Below are 22,095 nucleotides of genomic sequence, written 5' to 3' on the forward strand. Positions count from 1 at the left end.
ATGCTCCAATGCATGGTACATTATGGAGAACACTGTGAACACGTGGGACCCACTCAGGATATCCAAGGGTTTTCGAAAAGTTGTGGCCTCATAGAGGAGAAGCCTGGGGATGCACGTCTGAGTCACAACCCAACCTCTCAGAGGACAAGGAAAGTGAGGCTGAGCCCTGGCTGAGTAGCTCAATTGGTTGCAGCACCATCCCAGTGTGCCAAGGGTGTGGGTCCGATCCCTGGTCAGGGCACATACAAGAATCAACCAATGAATGCATGAATAAGTGGAACAACAAATCAATGTTTCCATCTCTCTCTCAAAATCAATATTATTTTTTTAAGTGAGAGTGAGCTTAGCAAGTGTGTGGAAGCTAAACATGACAAATGAACACTGGTCTGCTGGTACATACAAGCCCTCTGGCTACGTCAGGAGGCTGGGTCTTCCTGCTTTCTCTTCTGTTATCCCAGTTATTTCTGTCTTAGAATTCTTGGTCAAAAGTAAGCAGTCTTTCTCAGCGCGGAAAAAAAAGGCCCTATTTTCTTCTTTTTTTTATCCTCAACTGAGGACATTTTGTCATTGCTTTTTAGAAAGGAGGAGAGAGAGGGAGGGAGAGGGAGAGAAAAACATTGATGTGAAAGAGAAACATAGATTGGTTGCCTTCTCGTACATGCCCCAACCGAGGATCAAACCCGCAACCTAGGCATGTGCTCTGACAGGGAATCTAACCCGTGACCTTTTGGTCTACAGGAAAACCTCCAACCGAGCCACACCAGGGCCTCCAACCAACTGAGCCAGGGCCTCACTCTTTCTTCTTAAGAGAAAAAAAAGTGGCAGAGACAAACCAATGAGTCATGCAGTATGTACGAGGAAAAACCAGATCTGGGGAGTCGGGTGTCCTGAACAAATGGTTCCCATCAGAAAGGAAGTATTTCTAGAAAACAGACTTAAGTGCAGACTCACTATTAACCTCAGCTATCAGGCCACAGGCCTGGGGTGAGGCCCCACAGCTTCCCAGCAAGTAGTGACAGATCTGAGTTAGAACGGCTTCTGAAGAGCATGCAGAGCTCCAGGAAACGGGACAGACAGGCTCAGAACCTCAGGTCCGCGCACCGACGAGAGGCCTCTAGAGTGACAGCCAAGGAGCTTTCCACTGCTTGTAAAACATTTTCATTAAAAGCATTTTAAAATGTCAGTAACAACTCAAGTAACGACAGCCTGATATCAAGAGCAATGAGCCAACTTGATGAGCAGGAAAACAGTACCATTCAATAAACTGAATAACCCAGACAGCCACCTCCATGTTTCACTGATGGGCTTTTATTAAACCTGTATGTAGATCTCATACTTCAACTTAAAACAAAAAACAGCTTCCTTTGGTCCTGGTATAAAAATAGTTACCTTTTTTAAATACCTTGAAAACCTTTAATACAGTGTCTTGTTATATATTAAAGAGTGCCCTAAAATCTCAATCATCTCGCTCTCCTAGAATGTTGCCTTCTGGTCACTACCACTTTTTTGTTTTGCATCTTTAATGATTTATATCTCAGAGAAGCCTGAAAAGGGAAAGGTTTTCCTGTCATCAACTATTTAAATTACAAAAAAAAAATTTAAATAGAAGAAGCCAATGGCAGTATTTGATTCAATACTGAAGATTCATACCGACCAGGCTTCCCTAGAGAGTTACAGTGTAAGGTTTGCCCACCGCTCACTCTTTAGCACAGGTTCCCAGGCCCTGGCATTACTTAAACAAAACCGCAGTTCCTGCCTTGAAATTGTAATGATGGCCCAATATCGCTCTCTAGTGTCCTGTAAGGATAAAAGCAGCCAGCAACACAGGAGGGTAATTGGAATATGAAGTGTTGGAAATCTAGATGTGGAAACGAAAAAAAGTTTTATTTTTCAGGGGTCACAGGACATGTGGCTCCCCAAAATCCCACTCTCGACACAGGCTGCCTGCAGCTGCGCAGTGCAGAGTTGAGAGTTGCCAGCTTTGCACAACAGTGCAATACCCCATCAAAAGCTGGACTCTGGTAATGTTTTCTTTCGGTCTAAGGAAAGAGTGTGGTATTTCACCTTTTTCAAGGTGCCCAAGGAAGTCTTCTCCCCAGGAACACTCCTCTGAGATGTGCTCACGACACTGGCCCTCGGGGACAGGCTCGCCTTGCGTGGGAGGTGGAGGGAGCTGGGCGCAGACCGGACAGCGCCCTCCAGGTGGCCAGCCAGGCCCTTGGCCAGACTGTCTGACATCCCTGGGCAAGAGGACGAGACTGGAGCCTGCTCATTCACAGCTGGGCTCAGCCTGCCACTCCCCAGGGAGATTGGGGCCACCTCAGCCCTGCCATTCTTCTTGTTCTCCTTCTTCCAAAACACTGACCTCAGAAGGGTGAGGGTCCTCTGTGAGAGTCTGTGTGTCTCAGAGTCCCTTCCCTCCACCTCAGCTCTGACCTTCACTGAGAAATTTCGACAAGTGTCCACACTCGCCACAGTGCTTGACGCCTCCTTGGGGGAAGGTGCTCTGCTGCTGGTGCCTACCTGGCCCGTTCCCTTCCAGTTCGCAGTCCTCTGGTCCTTGGGCTGGGCCCGTCTCTCATTCTCTGCTGAGGGCATGACCGTGAGAGGCAGGTCAAACTGCCTGGGAAGCTTGGCATCCTGTCTGGCATATTCCTTGGGTTTCCTTGCTGGGTTTAGACCATCCAAGGTTCCAGGGACTGCACGGTGGCTAAGGTGGCCCGAGGGGCAGGGTACTCCGGCTGGTACTCTCTCGTTGGCTTGCTCCCTGTCTTCACCCCTAGCAGTGACAGTGGCATTTGACCTTGGCATACATGCCTCCTCGTCCCAGCCAGAGGCACCCGTCAACAGTGGCACGATGGACCGGCTCGTAGATCGGGGTCTCCGTCTGGACTCCAAGTACTCCACCAACTCAACAGACGCAATGAGTGGTTTCTCTCTGCGTCCAAAAGACCACCGAAGGGGCATGGTGGTGAAGGCCCCCTGCTTGTCTCGGGAAGGAGCAGGCACCTTCATGCTGATGCTTCGGCCTTTTACGCCTCGTACCAAAGGCCTGGACTCCAGACCTGAAAGACACACCAACAGCATCAGTGTCCAACTGTCCCTCCAGCTGCAGTGAGAGGAACAGCAATGCCAGTCACCAGACAAGCACTGACTGAGCACCTCTGAGGCCTCAGGCCCTGTGCTGGGCACTGGGGACACTATGGCTCATGCCCTGGGGGCGCCACATATTCACTCACTATTCCACTGAACCCATGTACACATTTGAAGTCACCAGGCAAAACAGTGCCAAAGGGCAAAGGTAGCCAGCTACAAGCCCAGGCTGCAGTCTCCCGATAGGGCCCAGTCCCTGAGGCAGCCAGCCCTAAGATTTACCATTATTTTCATTCATCTTTAAATATTTCCATGAAACAGAATGCTCAGCAAAATTTTACTTATTGGACCTGCTTTTCCATGTCAAATTAGGTGCTTATACCTCTCAAATGCAAGAATCTCAGATATGCTGCTACCCTGGGCTAAAAAGAACAAAAACGAACTGTGTGCTGCCACAAACACCTCCTTTGGGTGTTGTCAACACCTGTGTACAGTTAGAAAGATGTTTGTGACACACAGTGGTACCTCGGTACTCGTCGTTGATTCATTCCAGAACTCGTGACGAGTGCCAAAACCGATGAGTACCGAGAGATGACACATTTTCTCTTGCGGGGCGGTGCCATGACTCACACAAGTTCCAACAAGCGCGGCCAGTCCCGAGCAGGCGCCAAGTGCCAGGTTTAAGGAGGCCTGGAGCCCACATGCGCCGAGGTGTGACTGTATACTGTTAAGGGAGAAAGAGTCTAGAGAAACATAGTAAAACCCAACTTGCAAAAATATGTATTCATATATGTGTGCTAATGTGGATGTACACACATGATGCATGCATGTGAAAACATACAAACAAGTATGGAGAAATAAACACCAAAATGACAAGGTGTAGGGAGGGTGATGGGGATGCTATGACTGATTTTCCTCTCAATTCTTTTCTATATCTCAACGTTTCTGAAGGAAACATATGTAAAACCAAGACTGCGTATGTTTTTCTTAAGAAACATGTGTTCAATTCAAAAGCAATTACATTTACAATAGCATCAAAAAGAATACAATACTTAGGAATTAACTTAGCCAAAGGGCTAGAAGACTTGTACAATAAAAATGACAAAACATTGCCAAAAGAAATTAAAGATGACACAAATTAGTGGAAACACATCCCATGTTCATGGATTGGAAGACTTAATATTGTTAAAAGGTCAACATGACCCAGAGCAATCTACAGAGCCAATGCAAGCCCTATCGAAGTCCCAATGAGGTTTTTTGCAGAAATAGAAAAACCCATCCTAAAATTCATTTGGAATCTCAGGGGTTCCTGAACAGTCAGTCACAGAGAGACAAACCCTGTACGGTTCCACCCTATGAGTTACTGCGAGTGGTCGCAGTCGGAGAGACAGAAAGAGTGCAAGGGGACTGTCAGAGGCTGGGGAGGGGAGCACAGGGAGTGGGTGTTGAACAGGGAGAGTTTCAGATGAAGAGTTTCGGGGACGGATGGTGGTGACGGCTGCACAACAGCTAGATGCATTTAATACCACTGAAGTGTCCACTTAAAAATGGTAAAGATGGTAAACTTTGTTTATTTTGTGTATTTTAACCCAATAAAATAAAAGTATAAAAAAAAATGCCAGCAGTCATTGTTCCATCAAGACACCTTGGTTTACAGGATGCCTGGGATCGCTGAGAAAGACCCTGGCTGAGACACACAAGCACGAGGTACAAGGGCAGATCAAGTGCTGGAGGAAGAGCCCAGGGCAGCCACGAGAGCTGGATGCCCGCGGCTGTCCTCTCATCATGGGATCAGTTCCAACCACGAGCCAGAACCACTGTCCCCAGAAGGCCACGAGCAGTGGCCCACCAGCTGGGACGTGCTGGGTGGAAGGGACCAGCTCTCAGAGCACAGGAAGAGCTCAAGGAGGTCAGAGGCAGGCAGTACAGGGGTCTCCGTGTTGTCTGCAGGCAAAGGGAGGGACAGCACACCTCGGCTGGGCTTCCCAGGAAGAAATATCATTTTTGGTATTTTTTTCCCTTTAGAGCATTTCTTTAGGGTAGCCAGCAATAGACACCATTGCACCCAAAATACTTATTAATTTCAGTTTGGATTGACACCATTGCTCCACCAATAAATTCCCATAACTCAGAGAAAACAAATGTTCTGGGGTCAGAGATGTGTTAAGTTTTTTTTCACCTTCCATAGCCCTGACAAGGACAGAAAGAGAAGCTTTATGTTAAGAGGACAAAGCTGTGACTTTCAGCCTTTCAAATCAAGAAAATGCAGCCCGCAGCCCTGGCAGGTGGCGAGAGGCTTGGCAGGGCCCTGCAGCGCCGGCCTCCCATTCAGCCTTGTATGAAAGGCCCACGCGGGCCCACATCACGGCCGCACCTCCGTTTCTAGGGAACCGCGGATGCCCAGACAAGTCCTTTCTCAAGCCGGCAGTGGCAGAGCACCTTTGCTATCTTTATTTCGCTCTGTTTATGGGGCTATTACAGGAGCTAAGAGAGAGCCAGAGCTTTAGATAAATGGAGAAATAAACTGCAGAAGTACAGAGGGAATAGCAAATGCAGTGCTTAGTGTTTACCGAATAATCTTGCTTCTGGGGGAGGGGGAGGGTAAGTCCCACTGCTCCTCCCTGGAGGTGCTGGGAGCCAGAGGTGGAAGTGGTGTTCAGAAACCTCTGAGTACTGGTCCCCCACCCCCCACCCCCATCCCAGCCCCATGGAAATTGAGACCTTGCTCACGCCCAGTCTGGCGTGAAAACAAGAAAGGGCCTAGAGTCTTAAGCTACACTGACAATCCCGACAGTTACATTTTTCCTGAAGGTCATATAAACCCAAGAACATATATGACGAGCTTCCCAGGCCCACGAAAGACCTCCTCACACAGAGAGCACCCAAGCAGTTGGTGGGGGTGAACACCAGGTCAGCTTCTGTGACCCACACAGTGGCTCAGGGGCCTGCAGAAGCCGCCCTGGGAAATTCCACATCTGTTCCTATGTGACTTTTTATCTTTGGCCAATGAAATCAGGTGTCGATAGTGCCTCACAGTGTGTGCTGTGAACAGGGGGGTGGGGTGAGGGGGGGCACGCAGGGACCCCTCCTCGTCATCCGTAGCCCCCCTACAAGAGGATTAGACTTTTCCCAGTCCAGTGCCTTCTGTCTCTCCACCGACGTCCACTCACTCATGCATTCAGTAACTATTTAAAAAGAGCCTGCTGTGCACTAAGGACAGTTTTCGGCATGGGGGATACAGTTGTTGAAAACATACAGAGTGCTTGTCCCTTATGGGGTTTGACAAAAGACAAAAATATATGATCTTATGGGATGTAATGATAAGAGCTAGGTGGAAGAGTGAGGGGGGAAATGGAGGTCAGTGAGTGATGAGAGACCTGAGTGAAGGGAGGGAAGAAGCCACGTGGAGACCTGGGGAAAGCAGGCTCCAGGCAGCAGGAGTGGCAAGTGCAAAGGCCCTGAGGCACAGGTAAGCTTGGGTCAGGGAAGCAGGAAAGAGACCACTGTGGTGGGAATCAAGGGTGAGAATGGTCCCCCACCAGGGGTCTCCATCTTCTGAGCCCCAGCCTCATTAGGAGACAACACCTCTGCCTTGAGTTGCAGAGTGCAACCTGGGGCAAGCCTGACCCTCAAACATTTAGAAGACAAGGAGAAGCGACAGATGAGCTGGGCCTTCTTCTCCTGAGACTCAGACCCAAGGACAAGGCTGGCAAGGAGGAAGGCTGGCTCAAGAGCTGAGGCTAGCGACCCTTCGCCCACTCCAATAATCTCTGCTCCATAGAGGGGAGCCCTGCAGGGAAAAGTAGAGAAATTGAAAAATAACAACTCACATAAGGGGGTCCAGCAATCAGAGGGTGAGAATATGCAACCATCAGCACAGCCTCTTAATGAAATGGAGCCACCAGAGGAAACAAACAGCTTAAAATTAAAGTTCTCGAGGAGATTCAAGTGTGAAACAACAGAAGACTGAAAATACAACCTTAAGGTTTTTAAATTCAGTAAATGAAAACATTCACAGTCACTGCTGGAACTCAAATTAGTGGCCTGAAATTATTTTGAAACTTATAAAATTTGTGAAAATCCCATAATTGTGAAAGCAAGATCTCACACCACAGCAAAATGACAAAGACAGAAATCATAGGGAAAAAGTAGGAGACTTAGAGGACAGATCTAGGAGACCCAATGGGCAAATAATAGGAATTTGATAAGTAGTTGAGAAAATAATTAAACAAACACCAGAAAAGGACATTTCTCTAAGGAAAAGCCTGCATCTGTGGAAAGAGAGGCCTCCTCAAATTCTAAGTAGGTTTGATGAACAAAACACACACCTAGGCATGTTCTAATAGAATTTCTAAACTCCAAGGTCAAAGACAGAATCTTAAAGGCTCCCAGCCAGAAAGAACAAGTGACTCTCCTGTGAAAAAAAATGGGCTTCTCACCTGCACCCCTGAGGCCTGGAGGACCGTGGGAAAGCATGTACAGATGCCTGAGAGGAAAAGATTGCAACCCAAGAGTCCTCCAACCAGCCAAGCTGCCATTCATTCCCAAGTGAAAGAAAATATCTGTGGCTGCACAAAGAGTTAGAGAACATGTCGTGCATCCCCAAAAGAACTCTGACCAAACCAAGGAATCAGAACAGAGACCTCATGGACATGGACAACAGTGTGGGACTGACTGTGGGAGCAGGGGATGGGCTGGGCGGAGGAGGGCAAAGGGGAAAAATTGGGACAACTATAATAGAATAACAGTAAAAAAAAATTTTAAATAAAATAAAATAAAGATAGAGGGTGAGGGGAAAGAAGACAGTCAGCGGCATTCAGTGGCCCATCCACCTACAGGTGGGTCAGAGGGTCTCAGCATGTGCAACATTGTGTTGCAGGAGTGCGCTGGGAGGGGGAGGGTATGGTAAGAGGAGTTCTAGTCACAGTCTGGAAGAGCATTAAACCATCTCAGCAAAATCCGAGAGTCGGGGATGGAGGCGGGGAGGCAGGGAGACAGACAGACCGTTATGTGCGTCTCATGTCACTGGGGGCAGGAGAGGAAGCCGTGAGGAAACAGAAGGGCTCGCTGGAAATTGTTGGCTTCTCATACCCACATTTGATTACAAACACTCGGAAACATAAAGCAACAACTAGTGAGGTGGAAAAGAGCAGACTTCCAATGAAGGAGGGAAAACGGGGAACAGATAGCAACATCATGACATCAGTAAAATATAAGAAAAAAGAAACGAGCAATAGACAAAGTTTTAAATGAGATGAAATCAACTTTTGTGGTTGTTATATTAAATATAAATAGACTGAATTTTCCCCATTGTAAGATAGGCTCTGAATATTTGACACTAAAAAAGCAACATACTGTTTATCAAACTACTTAAAACTAACTCTAAAATAAATATTCAAAAAACAAAGGTGAAAGGTAACATGATACCAGGTAAATGCAAACAAAAAGAAAGGGAGAGGGGGCATAATTATTAATCTTGAACAAGGTAGAATTTAAAATTAAAAGCATTAAGCAGGATAAAAAGCAACATTATAATGAGAAAGACACAATTTATAAAGAAGATCTAACAGTCATCAGCTTAGAGACACCTATTAGCAAAGTGGCTAAATATAAGTTTATATTTAAAACAAAAAGTATTAAAGTTCTTGGAGTACTTAAAAAAACACAGCTATTCAGGAAGGTGTCAATACCCCTCCATCCTTGCCTGACGGTCAATACAAAGACATAGGTGAATTAAATACAACCATCAACTCACCTAATTTAACAGTAATGGCATAAAGCTCACATCCCCCAAACAGATATGCATTATTTTATATGCACACAGAACATCTACAAAATAATACTCATGCACTTATGTGATCACAAAAAGGGAATGTTGAGAACCACATTCTTGGATCACAATCCACAAAATTAGAAATAAAGGCTAAAAAGGTAACAATAAAATCTTAAATACTTGAAACTTCCAGATAACTTTTAGATCAAAGAGGAAATCAGAACTGAAATAACACACTATCTGGAAATCACTGAAAGTGAGAAAACAAAGCTTGTGAGACCCAATTAACACCAGAATGGAAATTTGTCATGACAGCCCCTGTACCACTGAAAACCCAAGGACGTCCCAGGACCCCTTACTGCTGGGGACCCCAGCAGTTTTTTCTAATGGTCAGCTCTGCAAAAGTCACAAAGGTAAGCTGTTTTTATATCCTTTTCTTATACAGCCTCTCTGACACCTGTCCTCAGTTACATAAAGTGCAGCACCTCAAAACTAGAATCCACTCATTTTAGTTTAAAATGGGAGAATGTATTTGCCAATACATCTGATAAGGGGTTATTATCCAAAAGTTATAAAGTACTTATAAAACACACACACACAAAAAAACCCCAAACCCCCCCAAAACCCAATTAAACAATGGGCAAAGGACCTGAATACATACTTCTCCAAAGAGGACATACCGATGGCCAATACATAAATGAAAAGATGCTCAAAATCACTAATCATCAGACAGATGCAAATTAAAACTACCATGAGATACCATCTCACACCAGTCAGAATGGTTGTCACCAATAAATCAACAAACAGACTTCCAGCCAAGATGGAGGAATAGGTAGACATACTGTGCCTCCTCGCACAACCAAAAGGACAACAAATTTAAAAACAAAAGACAACCAGAACTGACAGAAAATCGAACTGTATGGAAGTCCAACAACCAAGGAGTTAAACAAGGAGCATTCATCCAGACTGATGGTAGGGGTGGAGACAGGCAGCTGAGGCGGAGAGGACTCATGGCAAGGCAGTGGCTGGCGGCGGATTGCAGATTGGGCAGACCCACTTTCCAGTGAGGATAAACGGGGAGGAACAAGTGAGGATCAAGACAGACCGTGCAACCCAGGGCTCCAGCGTGGGGAAATAAAGTCTCAAAGCCTCTGACTGAAAACACCTGTGGGAGTTGAGGCAGCAGTGGGAGAAACTCCCAGCCTCACAGGAGAGCTCACTGGAGAGACTCACAGGGTTCTAGAATGTACACAAACCCACCCACCTGGGAATCAGCACCAGAAGAGCCCAATTTGCTTGTGGGTATTGGGGGAAGTGACTGAAAATTGTCAGAGAGCAGAGCAAGCGGCACTGTTTCCTCTCAGACCCATTCTCCACATACAGCATCACAACACAGCAACTTGGGTTGCCCCGTCCTGGTGAACACCTAAAGCTCCACCCCTTACTATGCAACAGGCACACGAAGACAAAAAAAAAGGCCCAAATGAAAGAACAGATCAAAGCTCCAGAAACAATACAACTAATCAGAGATAGCCAACCTATCAGATGCACAGTTCAAAACATTGGTAATCAGGATGCTCGCAGAATTGGTTGAATATGGTCACAAATTAGAGGAAAAAGTGAAGGCTATGCAAAGTGAAATAAAGGAAAATGTATAGGGAACCAACAGTGACAGGAAGGAAACCAGGACTCAAATCAACAGTGTAGACCAGAAGGAAGAAATAAACATTCAACCAGAAAAGAATGAAGCAACAAGAATTCAGAAAAATAAGGAGAGGCTTAGGAACCTCCAGGACATCTTTAAACGTTCCAATATGCAAATACTAGGGGTGCCAGAAGGAGAAAAACAGCAGCGAGAAATTGAAAACTTATTTGAAAACATAATGGAGAACTTCCCCAATCTGGCAAAGGAAATAGACTTCCAGGAAGTTCAGGAAGCTCAGAGAGTCCCAAAGAAGTTGGACCCAAGGAGGAACACACCAAGGCATATCATAATTACATTACCCAAGATTAAAGACAAGGAGAGAATCTTAAAAGCAGCAAGAGAAAAGGACACAGTTACCTGCAAAGGAGTTCCCATAAGATTGTCAGCTGATTTCTCAAAAGAGACCTTACAGGCAAGAAGGGGCTGGAAAGAAGTATTCAAAGTCATGAAAGGCAAGGACCTACATCCAAGATCACTGTATCCAGCAAAGCTATCATTTAGAATAGAAGGGTGGATAAAGTGCTTCCCAAATAAGGTCAAGTTAAAGGAGTTCATCATCACCAAGCCATCATTATATGAAATGTTAAAGGGACTTATCTAAGAAAAAGAAGATAAAAAATATGAACAGTAAAATGACAACAAACTCACAACTATCAACAACTGAACCTAAAACAAAAACAAAAAGAAAGTAAGCAAACAACTAGAACAGGAACAGAATCAGAGAAATGGAGATCACATGGAGGAGTGGGAGGTGGAGGGAAGGAGAAAAGGTACAGAGATTTAGTAGCATAAATGGTAGGTACAAAATAGATGGGGGCAGGTGGGGGGGTTATGAATATTATAGGAAATGTAGAAGCCAAAGAACTTATATGTATGACCCATGGACATGAACTATAGGGGGGGAATGTGGGAGGGAGGGGGTGTGCAGGGCAGAGGGGAATAAGGGGGGGAAATGGGACAACTGTAATAGCTTAATCAATAAAATATATTTTAAAAAAAGAATGGAAAGGCAGATGAAGTGCTTCCTAGATAAGGTCAAAAAATAAAAAATAAAAAATAAAAAATAAATCAATCAACAAACAGCAAGTGCTGGTGAGGGTGTGGACAAAAGGGAACCCTTTTGCACTGTAGGTGGGAATGCAGACTGGTGCAGCCACTGTAGAAAGCAGTATGGAATTTCCTCAAAAAATTAAAAATGGATCCAACTTTAGACCCAGCAATCCCACTTCTGGGAATATATCCGAAGGAACTCAAAACACTAGTTCAAAAGAACATAAGCACCCCTGTGTTCATTACAGCATTATTTACAATCACCAAGATATGGAAGCAGCCCAAGTGTCCATTAGTAGATGAGTAGATAAAACAACTACAGGACATTTACACAATGGAATACTACTAGGCCACAAAAAAGAAATTTTACCCTTTACAACAGTATGGATGGATCTAGAGAGCATTACACTAAGTGAAATAAAACACCTTCATTATTATAACCTCCCATAACCAGAGCACCTAGAAGGATGGATTTCCCGAGCTTTCAGGGTTTCTCCAGAGGACTGCTGTCATTTGGGAGGGACAATTCCGTGCTGAATGACACTGTCCCTGGGCATGGCAGACATTCAGCATCCCTGCCTTTGACAGTAAAAACCTTCTCCCACAGCCACAGGGAGAGGAGGTCGGGCCAACCCTGCTGAACACCTGTAGCCTAGATTTTGATCTAGCCCAGATTTACGAACAAGACTAAAAAAAGACTGCATTTTCAACCACCTCAGAGCTTCTCAAACAGATTTCAAAATCTATTGTTATTTTATTCTAACCCCAAGAGGGAAAGTTCCCTTTGGAAGAAGTTTCTGAACGGAATCAACTCAAATTTGGAATTTATGTCCAAGCACACAGACCAGACTCTGGCAGCCGGAGGGAGCTCGCCAGTTTGTGACCGGGTACTGCCAGGACTCAGCTTTGTGCTCCGTAAAAGGGCTGTTCAGGTCACCTCTCCTAGAGAGTCTGATGGCTACATGGGGTCAAGGGAATGCCTGCAAGGGTCGGGAGGTCAGTGTTCTTCAATATCACCTCCCGCACCCTGGCCCCTCTCTCTACGGGGTTCTCTGGAGCCTCACCCCACCCACTCTGAGTACCAGGTTGAAGAGTAGGGCCACCTTTTGAAGTTGCCCCTTGTGGGGCATCAAACATATTTTTCCTTGGGAGAACCGAGAAACGGCCCGAGGTCGTATGCCACTGCACAGGACTGGGATGACCTGACGAGCTTGGCAGAGCCTCACGCCGCCAGGGACAGAGAAGCTGAAGAAAGAATGCCTTTTTGTTCTAGAAACACTACTGTAAATGTGCAGTCTTGCAAACGTGAGGGGAAGAGAAATGGCCAGCAGGTGAGTCTGAACACAATGCATTAAACAGCGTGCCCACACAGAAACATGTTCTAAGGAAGCCAGACAAACGCGATATGCACGCAGAGGTGCCGATCAACATCCATCTGAGAGTGAGACGCTGGGAGCAAAAATGCCAGACACTGAGAATTATTAACCAAATGTGATGCATAAACTGTTCCAAGCCAGAGGGTTGGATTCAATGGTAACCTAAAGCAATGTGCAGCTTTAAGAGTCTACCATCCTATTTATTCACTTACAGATATGGAACAAGAGCCAGGTGCACGCCAGGACTGCATGGGCCACTTGCATAAAATGGCAACATAGAGTATAAAGAAATAAGCAGCTGATGAAAAAACACATCCACTGCGCCCCAGCAATTCCACTCCCAGGTATATACTCAGCAGAAACATGGACATAGGCACAAAAAACAACATGAACAAAAATGTTCACAGCAGTGCTGCCGGTAACAGCGCGAACTGGAAGCAACCCCACTGTCTAACCACAACAGAACAAATAAGCAAAGTGTGTTCTAGCTCGGCACTGTGGGAGATCTGGACAAGGGGAGTGGCAGCCACCTGTGGAACGACACTGGCAGATGTTTTGTCAGAGACAGCCCACCATGTGTGCTCCACAGCAAAACGTTCATGGATTTTGAGAAAATCCACAAATAACTCAAGAATCCATAAATCTACAATGACTCAAGGTGCTGCTCCTGATGATCAGGCTTCTGAACTTCTCCAGGTGAGACCAGGCCAGCCTGCAATTGAGGCCGGCCAGCCCGTGAACCCTCAGAAAGAAGGAGGTGGCTCTCCTCGCTCCAAGAACCAGGCCTTCTTTTCCAAATCCCTGCTTTTGCTTTCCCTCTAAAATCGGCAGTAGCCAGCAGCTGACAACATCTCTCACTTTCTCTCATATACAATTAAACTTCTGGCAAGGAAACTGTATGTCTCTGAGGGGTTTTTTTGACAATGGAATAAAATGAAAGTAGCATTGCTATACACAACATATATAAATCTCACGAATATAATGTGGAGCAAAAGCAGCCAAATGAAAAAGAATGCAGACTATGTGACTCCACGTGCACAAAGTTCCAAAACAGGCGCTAGAAGTGAGACTAAGACTTCCCTCTGGAAAGGAGGGAAATGGTAATGATTTTGACAGACATCAGGGGGTAGGGAGGACCTGAAGCCTTCTATTCCTTAATCTGGGTGATAGTCACATGGGTATGCTTGTTTCATGATAATTAATCAGATACATACTGTGATTAGTACTACCGTGTGTGTGTATAATACTTCAATTAAATTTTTTATTTAAAAAACTAAATCAGGTACTAATAGGAAACATGGAAACTAAAAGGAATCACGATGTGTTGCCATTTTCTGACTGAAGGAGCACAGAGGACAAAGACAGACAGACAGACACACACATACACACCATTCCTACTGAGGGACTTTGTTTCTGTAGCTGTTGCCTTGCTCTCCTGCACTATCAGCCTGTTCCCTCTCTAGCCGGGATCATCTGAGTGTTAAAACAATCTATTATTTCCTATTTGGCAGAAAAACAAAAACTGCTGCAAGGTCGCATTCCTGAGCTACCGTGCCTGCAATCAGTCCTTGGCAGACCGGACCGTGTACCCACGGTCACTCCTTCAGCCCAGTGTCTTCTCCACCTACTACAGCCGCTCTGTGCTCTCCAACCTATGACAGACGCGCTTGGCAAGTCACTGGTGACCTTCCAGGCCGATGATCACTTACCCACCCTCATCTTAGCCTCTCAACAGTACAGGACACGGGTGGCCACTTCCTCCTTGAAAGATGTTTTTTTTTTTCTTTTCTGCATCTGTGACTTACATTCACCCAAGTTTCTTTCTATCGCACTGGTTGCTCTTTCTACTTCTTGGCTGACCTCTCTGCCTCTGCCCGACCCCTAGGTGGTGGAGAGCTCCAGCGTCTGTGGAAGGTCTTTACTCTTTTCTACCTTCACAGTGTCCCCAGGGGAGCTCAGCCAGCCCCATGGCTTAAAATTCCATCCACGTGCTGACGACGCGGATGTTCATGTCTAATCCTTAGTGATCATCTGCATTTGAATGTCTTCCAGGAGTCTCAAAATTATCAGGCCACAGTTTTTTTAAATGTTTGTGTTCATGGTTAGAGGTTATTTTTTTTTTAAATACTCACCTAAGGACATGCTTTTTTAAAATTGATTTGAGAGAGAGAGAAATGGAGAAAGAGAGAGACAGAGACAGAGAGAGGAAAACATCGATGTGAGAGAAACACTGATTGGCTGCCTCCCACACACACCCTGACTGGGGATCAAACCTGCAACCTAGGCGTATTGGAGATGCTCTAATCAACTGAGCTAACCAGAGAGGACACAAATTTCTTGATTTCTCTCCAAAACTGACCATTTCCTACCCCGCACTTTCCCATCTCATAAACTGAACTACTAACCTAACCACCTAGTCATTTAGATGCCAACTAAGCAAAGTCCTCCTTGATAACTCACTTTCTCTCATCAGCAAATCCCTTAGCTCTGTCTTCAAGCATATCCAGAATCTCTCTCTCACCCAACAGCCTCATCCACACCACTGCTGTCTCTTACCTGGACAATCACAAGCCTCCCAACTGGCCTCCTGTCTTCCACTCTTGGGCCTCTGTGAGGCATTCTCCACATGGCAGGCAGAATAGACTTTTTAAAAATATGTATCAACTCTAACTAGGGTGGCTCCATGGGTTGGGCGTCATCCCACAAACCGAAAGCTCCTGGTTCGATTCCCGGTCAGGGCACATGCCTGCATTGCAGGCCTGGTCCCCAGTTGGGGGTGTATGAGATGCAGCTGTTTGATGTTTTTCTCACACATCAATCTTTCTCTCCTCCTCTTTCTTCCTCCCTTCCCCTCTCTCTAAAAGTAAATAAACAAAATCTTTTAAAAATATATATAAGTCAGATTGATTACTTCTTCACTCAAAACTCGCCAAAAGCTACTCACTGTACTTGGGATAAAATGTGAACTTAGTTCATGGGTCAGAGGAACATCATGGCCTGGCCCCTGGTTACCTCTGTCACCGACCTCATTCACTCTGCCCCAGCCACAGCTGTGGTGTCTTCTGCCCCTCACACACACCCTACACTCACTCCCGGACGTCTCCATGACTCACTTACTCACCCTGCTCCAGAGTTACCACCTCCTGGAAGGGCCTTCCCCACACACCCTCCACATCCTTTTTCCCTCACCCCAGGCCTCAGTGTTTTCTTCTATGATGATTTACCGCTTCATCCTTGTCCCTGCTTTACACTGTGCCATTGTATTTGTTTACTAGCTTCTGTGTTGTCTTCCCCGTTAGCCAGTAAGCTCCACAGAGCAGAAGGTGTGCGCCTATTGCTGGAGTGGGCAGGGCAGGAGAGGCAGGCGAGGGCTGGGGTATGGAAGACCCCATTTGAGAGACAAATAAACCTCTCATAATGATGGGCACTGAATATTCAAGGCGGTGAAATGCCAATAGTTTCATCAAGATGAGGAGTAAAGGTCGTTAAGGAAAATGAAAATAAAATCAGCAAATTTAACCAACATGATAAAACATACCCTTTTTCTGACTGGAGGGGCTGTTTGTGACAATGGGGGCGTTGGGCACCTGGGGCCGGGAGGGGCCAGGGGCAGAGTTCCAGGACAATGGGCTGCCCCTCGGGCTGCCGTTGCAGCTCCCGAGCCTCAGGAGCCAGTGATCAGACAAGGAGGAGCTGGTGGAACCTGCGGAGGAAGCACAGAGAGCGACGGCTGGACCCACTCCATCCTTCCGGAGTCCCGAAGGGGCTTCTCACCACCAGATTCCCACCCCAAGGCCTGGAACTACAGACCCGCACACACAGAAGGTGAGGGCCAGAGGAGAAACCTGCCGCTAGCAGACGCGTGACCGTGCTGAAAACGTAGGGACAGGCGTTTGGGCACAGAAAGGGACATTGATGAGCACTGACATGCTTCCCATAAAGTTACTTGTCTCCAACTCATTTTCTAGATATGGTATGTTTTTCATTCTTTCTTTCTACATCTATCTCCTGTAAAAGGGAGGCAGACTCTGCGTTAAGGTTGATTCTTAGATCTTTTAGGGTGCATCTTATCTTTATTTGGCCATTTTCCAACAATTAGTGGAGAGAAAATCTGAGTAATTAAAGAAAAATTCTCTTTCATCCCAAAGATAAGGATGGCTAATTTACGAAATGAAATAAGTCACATAAAAAGATCAACTTTGATCCTTTATTTCCTCCAGAGTTCCAAGCAATTTTGAGGTTAGGGTTAGCTAATAAATGTATTGCTGGACAATAAACGTAGTTAAGCAGCTACGTTTCCTATGAAGACCCTGCAGCCTTCATAACTGCCCCTCCCTTTCTAACAGGACTCATGCAGGTTGATATTGCACAAACTTATTAAAGTCTGGCTTGAGCCCTGGCTGGTGTGGCCCAGTGGTTAAGCATTGGCCTGCAAACCAAAAGGTCACCAGTTCGATTCCTAGTCAGGGCACATGCCTGGTGCAGGCCAGGTCCCCAGTGGTGGGTGTGTGAGAGGCAACCGATCAATATATCTCTCACACATCATGTTGCTCTCCCCCTCTTTCTCCCTCCCTTTCCCTCTCTCTAAAAATAGTAAATAAAAAGTAAAATGAAATGAAATCTGGCCTGACACAAGTGAGACTGGGAATATGAAATCCCACACCACCAAGAGTCACCAAGAGTCACCTGCCATGCGCACCAAACATTACTCCTTTCCCCTTCCTTAGATTTCAGTGTGACTCTTCCACACCCTTACAGATGGGACTCTAGCCTGTATGTTCACATCTCTGTAGCAGCAGCCATAGCTTCCTCTTGCAGATCCTTGCCCACCTCTTCTGGTCCTCAGTGTTCAACTAAGCATCTTCCCAGTTCTTACAGTGACTTCCCAGTTCTCCCTGGTGCCGTCATGAGCGGCAGCCCTACCTCTCATGGAGCTGCTGGCTGACCAGGAAGGGATGCTGTTCCGTTTCTGATAAAACAGGATGTAAGCCCCTCGGGTAATGACCTCGTCTTCTAGGAGTGATTCCACTGTGCTGTCATCGTAACTGTACCACTGGCCGTCAAGAGAGTTCCGGCAATAGGCTGCAGGGGCAAATCCCAAGTCCCATTATTGCAGCCCCCCAAAGCAGGAAGACATACCCACTGTCATAGCTCAGAAACAGACATGTTTGTAACAGAATGAGAAATATGGGTCCGTTTTTGGCCAGAATGAATTTTGTGGAATCAAAATCAATCCGTTACACTCCCAGATCCCAGGTGCTTTCTGATGAAGTGTGCTGATACTTTAAACTGAACCCTTATGCGGTAGCCCTTACTCAAGCAAACTCTCCAGTACAAGAGAGCCCCAAATTATTTAGCCAGACGATGATGTCCACATTCACCCCATTTCTTCTGAAAAGCTTCACAATGCACATCTAATTCAGTATGCAATGAAAATATGCAGTGGAGTTATGGCATACTTCTTTCCCACTCAAGAATAGAAGTCACACATTTTTAAAATGCTCATAAATACAACTCTCAATACTTTCCAGACAATTAAAACAAAAGACTGTTCTCCTCCCCTCCGCATCTTAGTGAATGGTACCAAGACCCGTTAATCTGGAGTCAGCCAACTTCTTCCGTAATGGCCCAGAGAGAAAGTACTGTAGGCTTTGCAGCGCACATATGGCACACGCGGTCTCTGCCACACGTTCTCGTTCTCACTGCTTTAAAAATGCGGAAACTACTTTTACCTCACGAGCCACGCGAAGACGGCTGCTGGACTGAATGTGACCCACAGGCCATGGTTCGCCGTCCCTGCACTCGGCAGCCAGGCACCTGCCTGGGAGTTTACCTTTGCTCCCCTTTCCCTTACACCCCACGCCCAGCCCCAACGCCAATTTTACTGATTCCACTTCCCAAATGTGCCTTGAATATCCTGATTGTCGTCGCCCAAGCCCCAGTTGAGCCCCAGAAGCATCCCCCTAACTGGAATGACAACTTCCACTCTTGCTCCCTCCTATCCATTCTTCACTGAGCAGAGCTACTACCTCAGTTTGTAATCAGAATCATACCTTCACTTCTCTGCCTGAAACCTTTTGATGGCTTCCATCACTTTTTAGAAAAAACACAAACTCCTGTCCATGGCTTACAGCACCTTCTGATCCAGCCCCGTCCAGCCCATGGCTGAATCACTGCACTTTTGCCATGACAGGCTATCGTCAGTTCTCAAACAGAGCAAACCTCTGCCCCAGGGCCTTCGCACATGCTGGTAGCTCTGCCCATAATGGTCTTCCTCCCATTACTCACATAGCTAGTTCCACCTCATCCTTCAGCTCTTGACCTAAGGGTGACATCCTTAGAGAGGATGTCACTACCACAGACACAATTAATCAGCCTGTCACTTTTTCTTTTTTTTAATATATTTATTGATTATGCTATTACAGTTGTCCCATTTCCCCCCCGCCTCACTCCACTCCATCCTGCCCACCCCCTCCCTCCCACATTCCCCCCCTATAGTTCATGTCCATGGGTCGTACTTATAAGTTATTTGGCTTCTACATTTCCTACACTATTCTTACCCTCCCCCTGTCTATTTTCCACCTATCATCTATGCTACTTATTCTCTGTACCTTTCCCCCCCTCTCCCCCTCCCACTCCCCTATTGACAACCCTCCATGTGATCTCCATCTCTATGGTTCTGTTCCTGTTCTAGTTGTTTGCCTAGTTTGCTCTTGTTTTTGTTTTAGGTGTGGTCGTTAATAACTGAGAGTTTGCTGTCATTTTTACTGTTCCTATTTTTGATCTTCTTTTTCTTAGGTAACTCCCTTTAACATTTCATATAATAAGGGCTTGGTGATGATGAACTTCTTTAACTTGACCTGATCTGAGAAGCACTTTATCTTCCCTTCCATTCTACATGATAGCTTTGCTGGATACAGTAATCTTGGATGTAGGTCCTTGCCTTTCATGACTTGGAATACTTCTTGCCAGCCCCTTCTTGCCTGTAAAGTCTCTTTGGAGAAATCAGCTGACAGTCTTATGGGAACTCCTTTGTAGGTAACTGTCTCCTTTTCTCTTGCTGCTTTTAAGATTCTCTCCTTCTCTTTAATCTTGGGTAATGTAATGATGATGTGCCTTGGTGTGTTCCTCCTTGGATCCAGCTTCTTTGGGACTCTCTGAGCTTCCTATTTCCTTTGCCAGATTAGGGAAGTTCTCCTTCATTATTTGTTCAAATAAGTTTTCCATTTTTTGTTCTTCCTCTTCTCCTTCTGGCACCCCTATAATTCGGATGTCGGAACGTTTCAAGATGTCCTGGAGGTTCCTAAGCCTCTCCTCATTTTTCCAAATTCTTGTTGCTTCATTCTTTTCTGGTTGGATGTTTCTTTCTTTCTTCTGGTCCACACCCTTGATTTGAGTCCCAGTTTCCTTCACATCACTATTGGTTCCCTGTACATTTTCCTTTGTTTCTCTTAGCATAGGCTTCATTTTTTCATCTAGTTTTCGAACAAATTCAACCAATTCTGTGAGTGTCTCAATAACCAGTGTTTTGAACTGTGCATCCGATAGGTTGGCTATCTCTTCCTCGCTTAGTTGTATTTTTTCTGGAGCTTTGAAGTGTTCTGTCATTTGGGCCATTTTTTTTTTTGTCTTGGCACGTCTGTTAATTAAAGGGGCGGAGCCTTAGGTGATGACCAGGGCGGGGTAACGCTGGTCTCTGTGCTGTGACACTGTACATGGGGAAGGGGCCGAGAGGGAGCAATGGCGCCCGCTTCACTCTCCTCCGGATTTCAATCTTTCACTCTGCTACCCATAATCAAACTGGGCCCCTCTGGTGCTGGTTCCCGAGTGGGTGGGCTTGTGCACGTTCTAGGCCCCTGTGGGTCTCTCCAACGACCTCTCCTGTGAGGCTGGGAGTCTCTCCTGCTGCTGCCCCAATGCCCACGGGCGTTTTCGATCAGAGGTTTGAGGCTTTATTTCCCTGCGCTGGAGCCCTGGGTTGCGCGGTCTGCTTTGCTCCCCCGTTTGTCCAGTTTATCTGTGCGCGAATGTGGGGCTGCGGGGTGCTACCCGCAGGTTTGCCTGCCCCATTCTCTGCCACTCTGAGTCCAGCCCTCTCAGCCTATCTGCGCGACTGTAGGGCCGCAGGGTCTGCTAGTGGTCAGACTGCCTGCCCCGTTCGTCCCACACTCCGCCAGTCTCGGTCCCGACACGGTCATGCGAGTCCTCTCCGCCCCGGCTGCCTGTCTCCACCACTCCTACCGGTCTGGATGAATGTTTATTTTTTATTTCCTTGGTGTCAGACTTCCTTGCCATTCGATTTCTGTCAGTTCTGGTTGTGGGAGGAGGCGTAGTGTGTCTACCTATGCCGCCTGTCACTTTTTCATAATGCCAGGTAGTGGAAGTGCCAGAGTGGCAAGCCCCCTTCACTGTCTGTGCCTGAGATCAGCCTGAAGGCCCAGGAAGTCAGGATTCACATCTGTCTTGCTCAGCACTGGAGCTCCAGCACAGGGTCCGGCATAGAACGAGCACTTAATAAATATTTGTCACAGAATAAATGAGTGATGATCACAGATTTCTCTGCAGCCCAGTGTCCTCCATTAGTGCACTACAACAGTGAACTTTTTGAAAAACTAGTATTTTAAAGCATTTTTAAAAAATGAAATAATTTGTGTTGTTCTAGAACAGACTTCGGTATGTGATGAAGGACGACTGAACAAGTCACCCAGCTCTTTGTTTCTGTCCTTCATTCGTCTGCTTCTCCCAAGTTCCTCTGAAGGGTAACAGTTAACCATACCCCATGGAAATAAAAAATCTACAGGTAAGAAAGAGTCCTTGTATTGACTCACAGGTGAGGATAAACATCACTCTCGGTTCTAACAATTACCCTCCCATACTCGAAATGGTCAAAACTTCAGGCCATCACTAACTCTATATTCCAACCACCAACTTAACTCAACTCTGTGGCTTGGCCCAGGCCCCGTGCCCTGTGGCAGATGCCTGGTGTGCAGTGAGCGAGGGCTCAGCTCACGTCGGTGCCTGAGTGTGCTGAGCATTCCAGGAGTGCCTCTTCTCGGGGCAACCTGAGACCCAGGCCACATCCACGACACATGGCCATG

General features: G+C 46.3%; 1 protein-coding gene across 2 annotated transcripts in view; it reads right to left on the reverse strand.

Moving 5' to 3' along the window:
• Nucleotides 1–1,286: 1,286 nt before the first annotated feature.
• USP43 (ubiquitin specific peptidase 43) overlaps nt 1,287–22,095 on the reverse strand; it is a 62,478-nt gene continuing 41,669 nt past the window's right edge. For both annotated transcript variants that reach the window (XM_045199155.3, XM_053910744.2), the window contains exons 13-15: nt 17,921–18,079; nt 16,536–16,700; nt 1,287–3,065 (exon numbers count right to left, since the gene is read on the reverse strand). In XM_045199155.3, coding sequence (XP_045055090.2) covers nt 2,005–3,065; nt 16,536–16,700; nt 17,921–18,079 — 1,385 coding nt within the window. In that variant the 3' untranslated portion in view covers nt 1,287–2,004. The remainder of the gene's footprint in view (nt 3,066–16,535; nt 16,701–17,920; nt 18,080–22,095) is intronic.

This window comes from Desmodus rotundus, chromosome 9 (assembly GCF_022682495.2).
Source record: "Desmodus rotundus isolate HL8 chromosome 9, HLdesRot8A.1, whole genome shotgun sequence".
Classification (NCBI taxonomy): domain Eukaryota; kingdom Metazoa; phylum Chordata; class Mammalia; order Chiroptera; family Phyllostomidae; genus Desmodus; species Desmodus rotundus.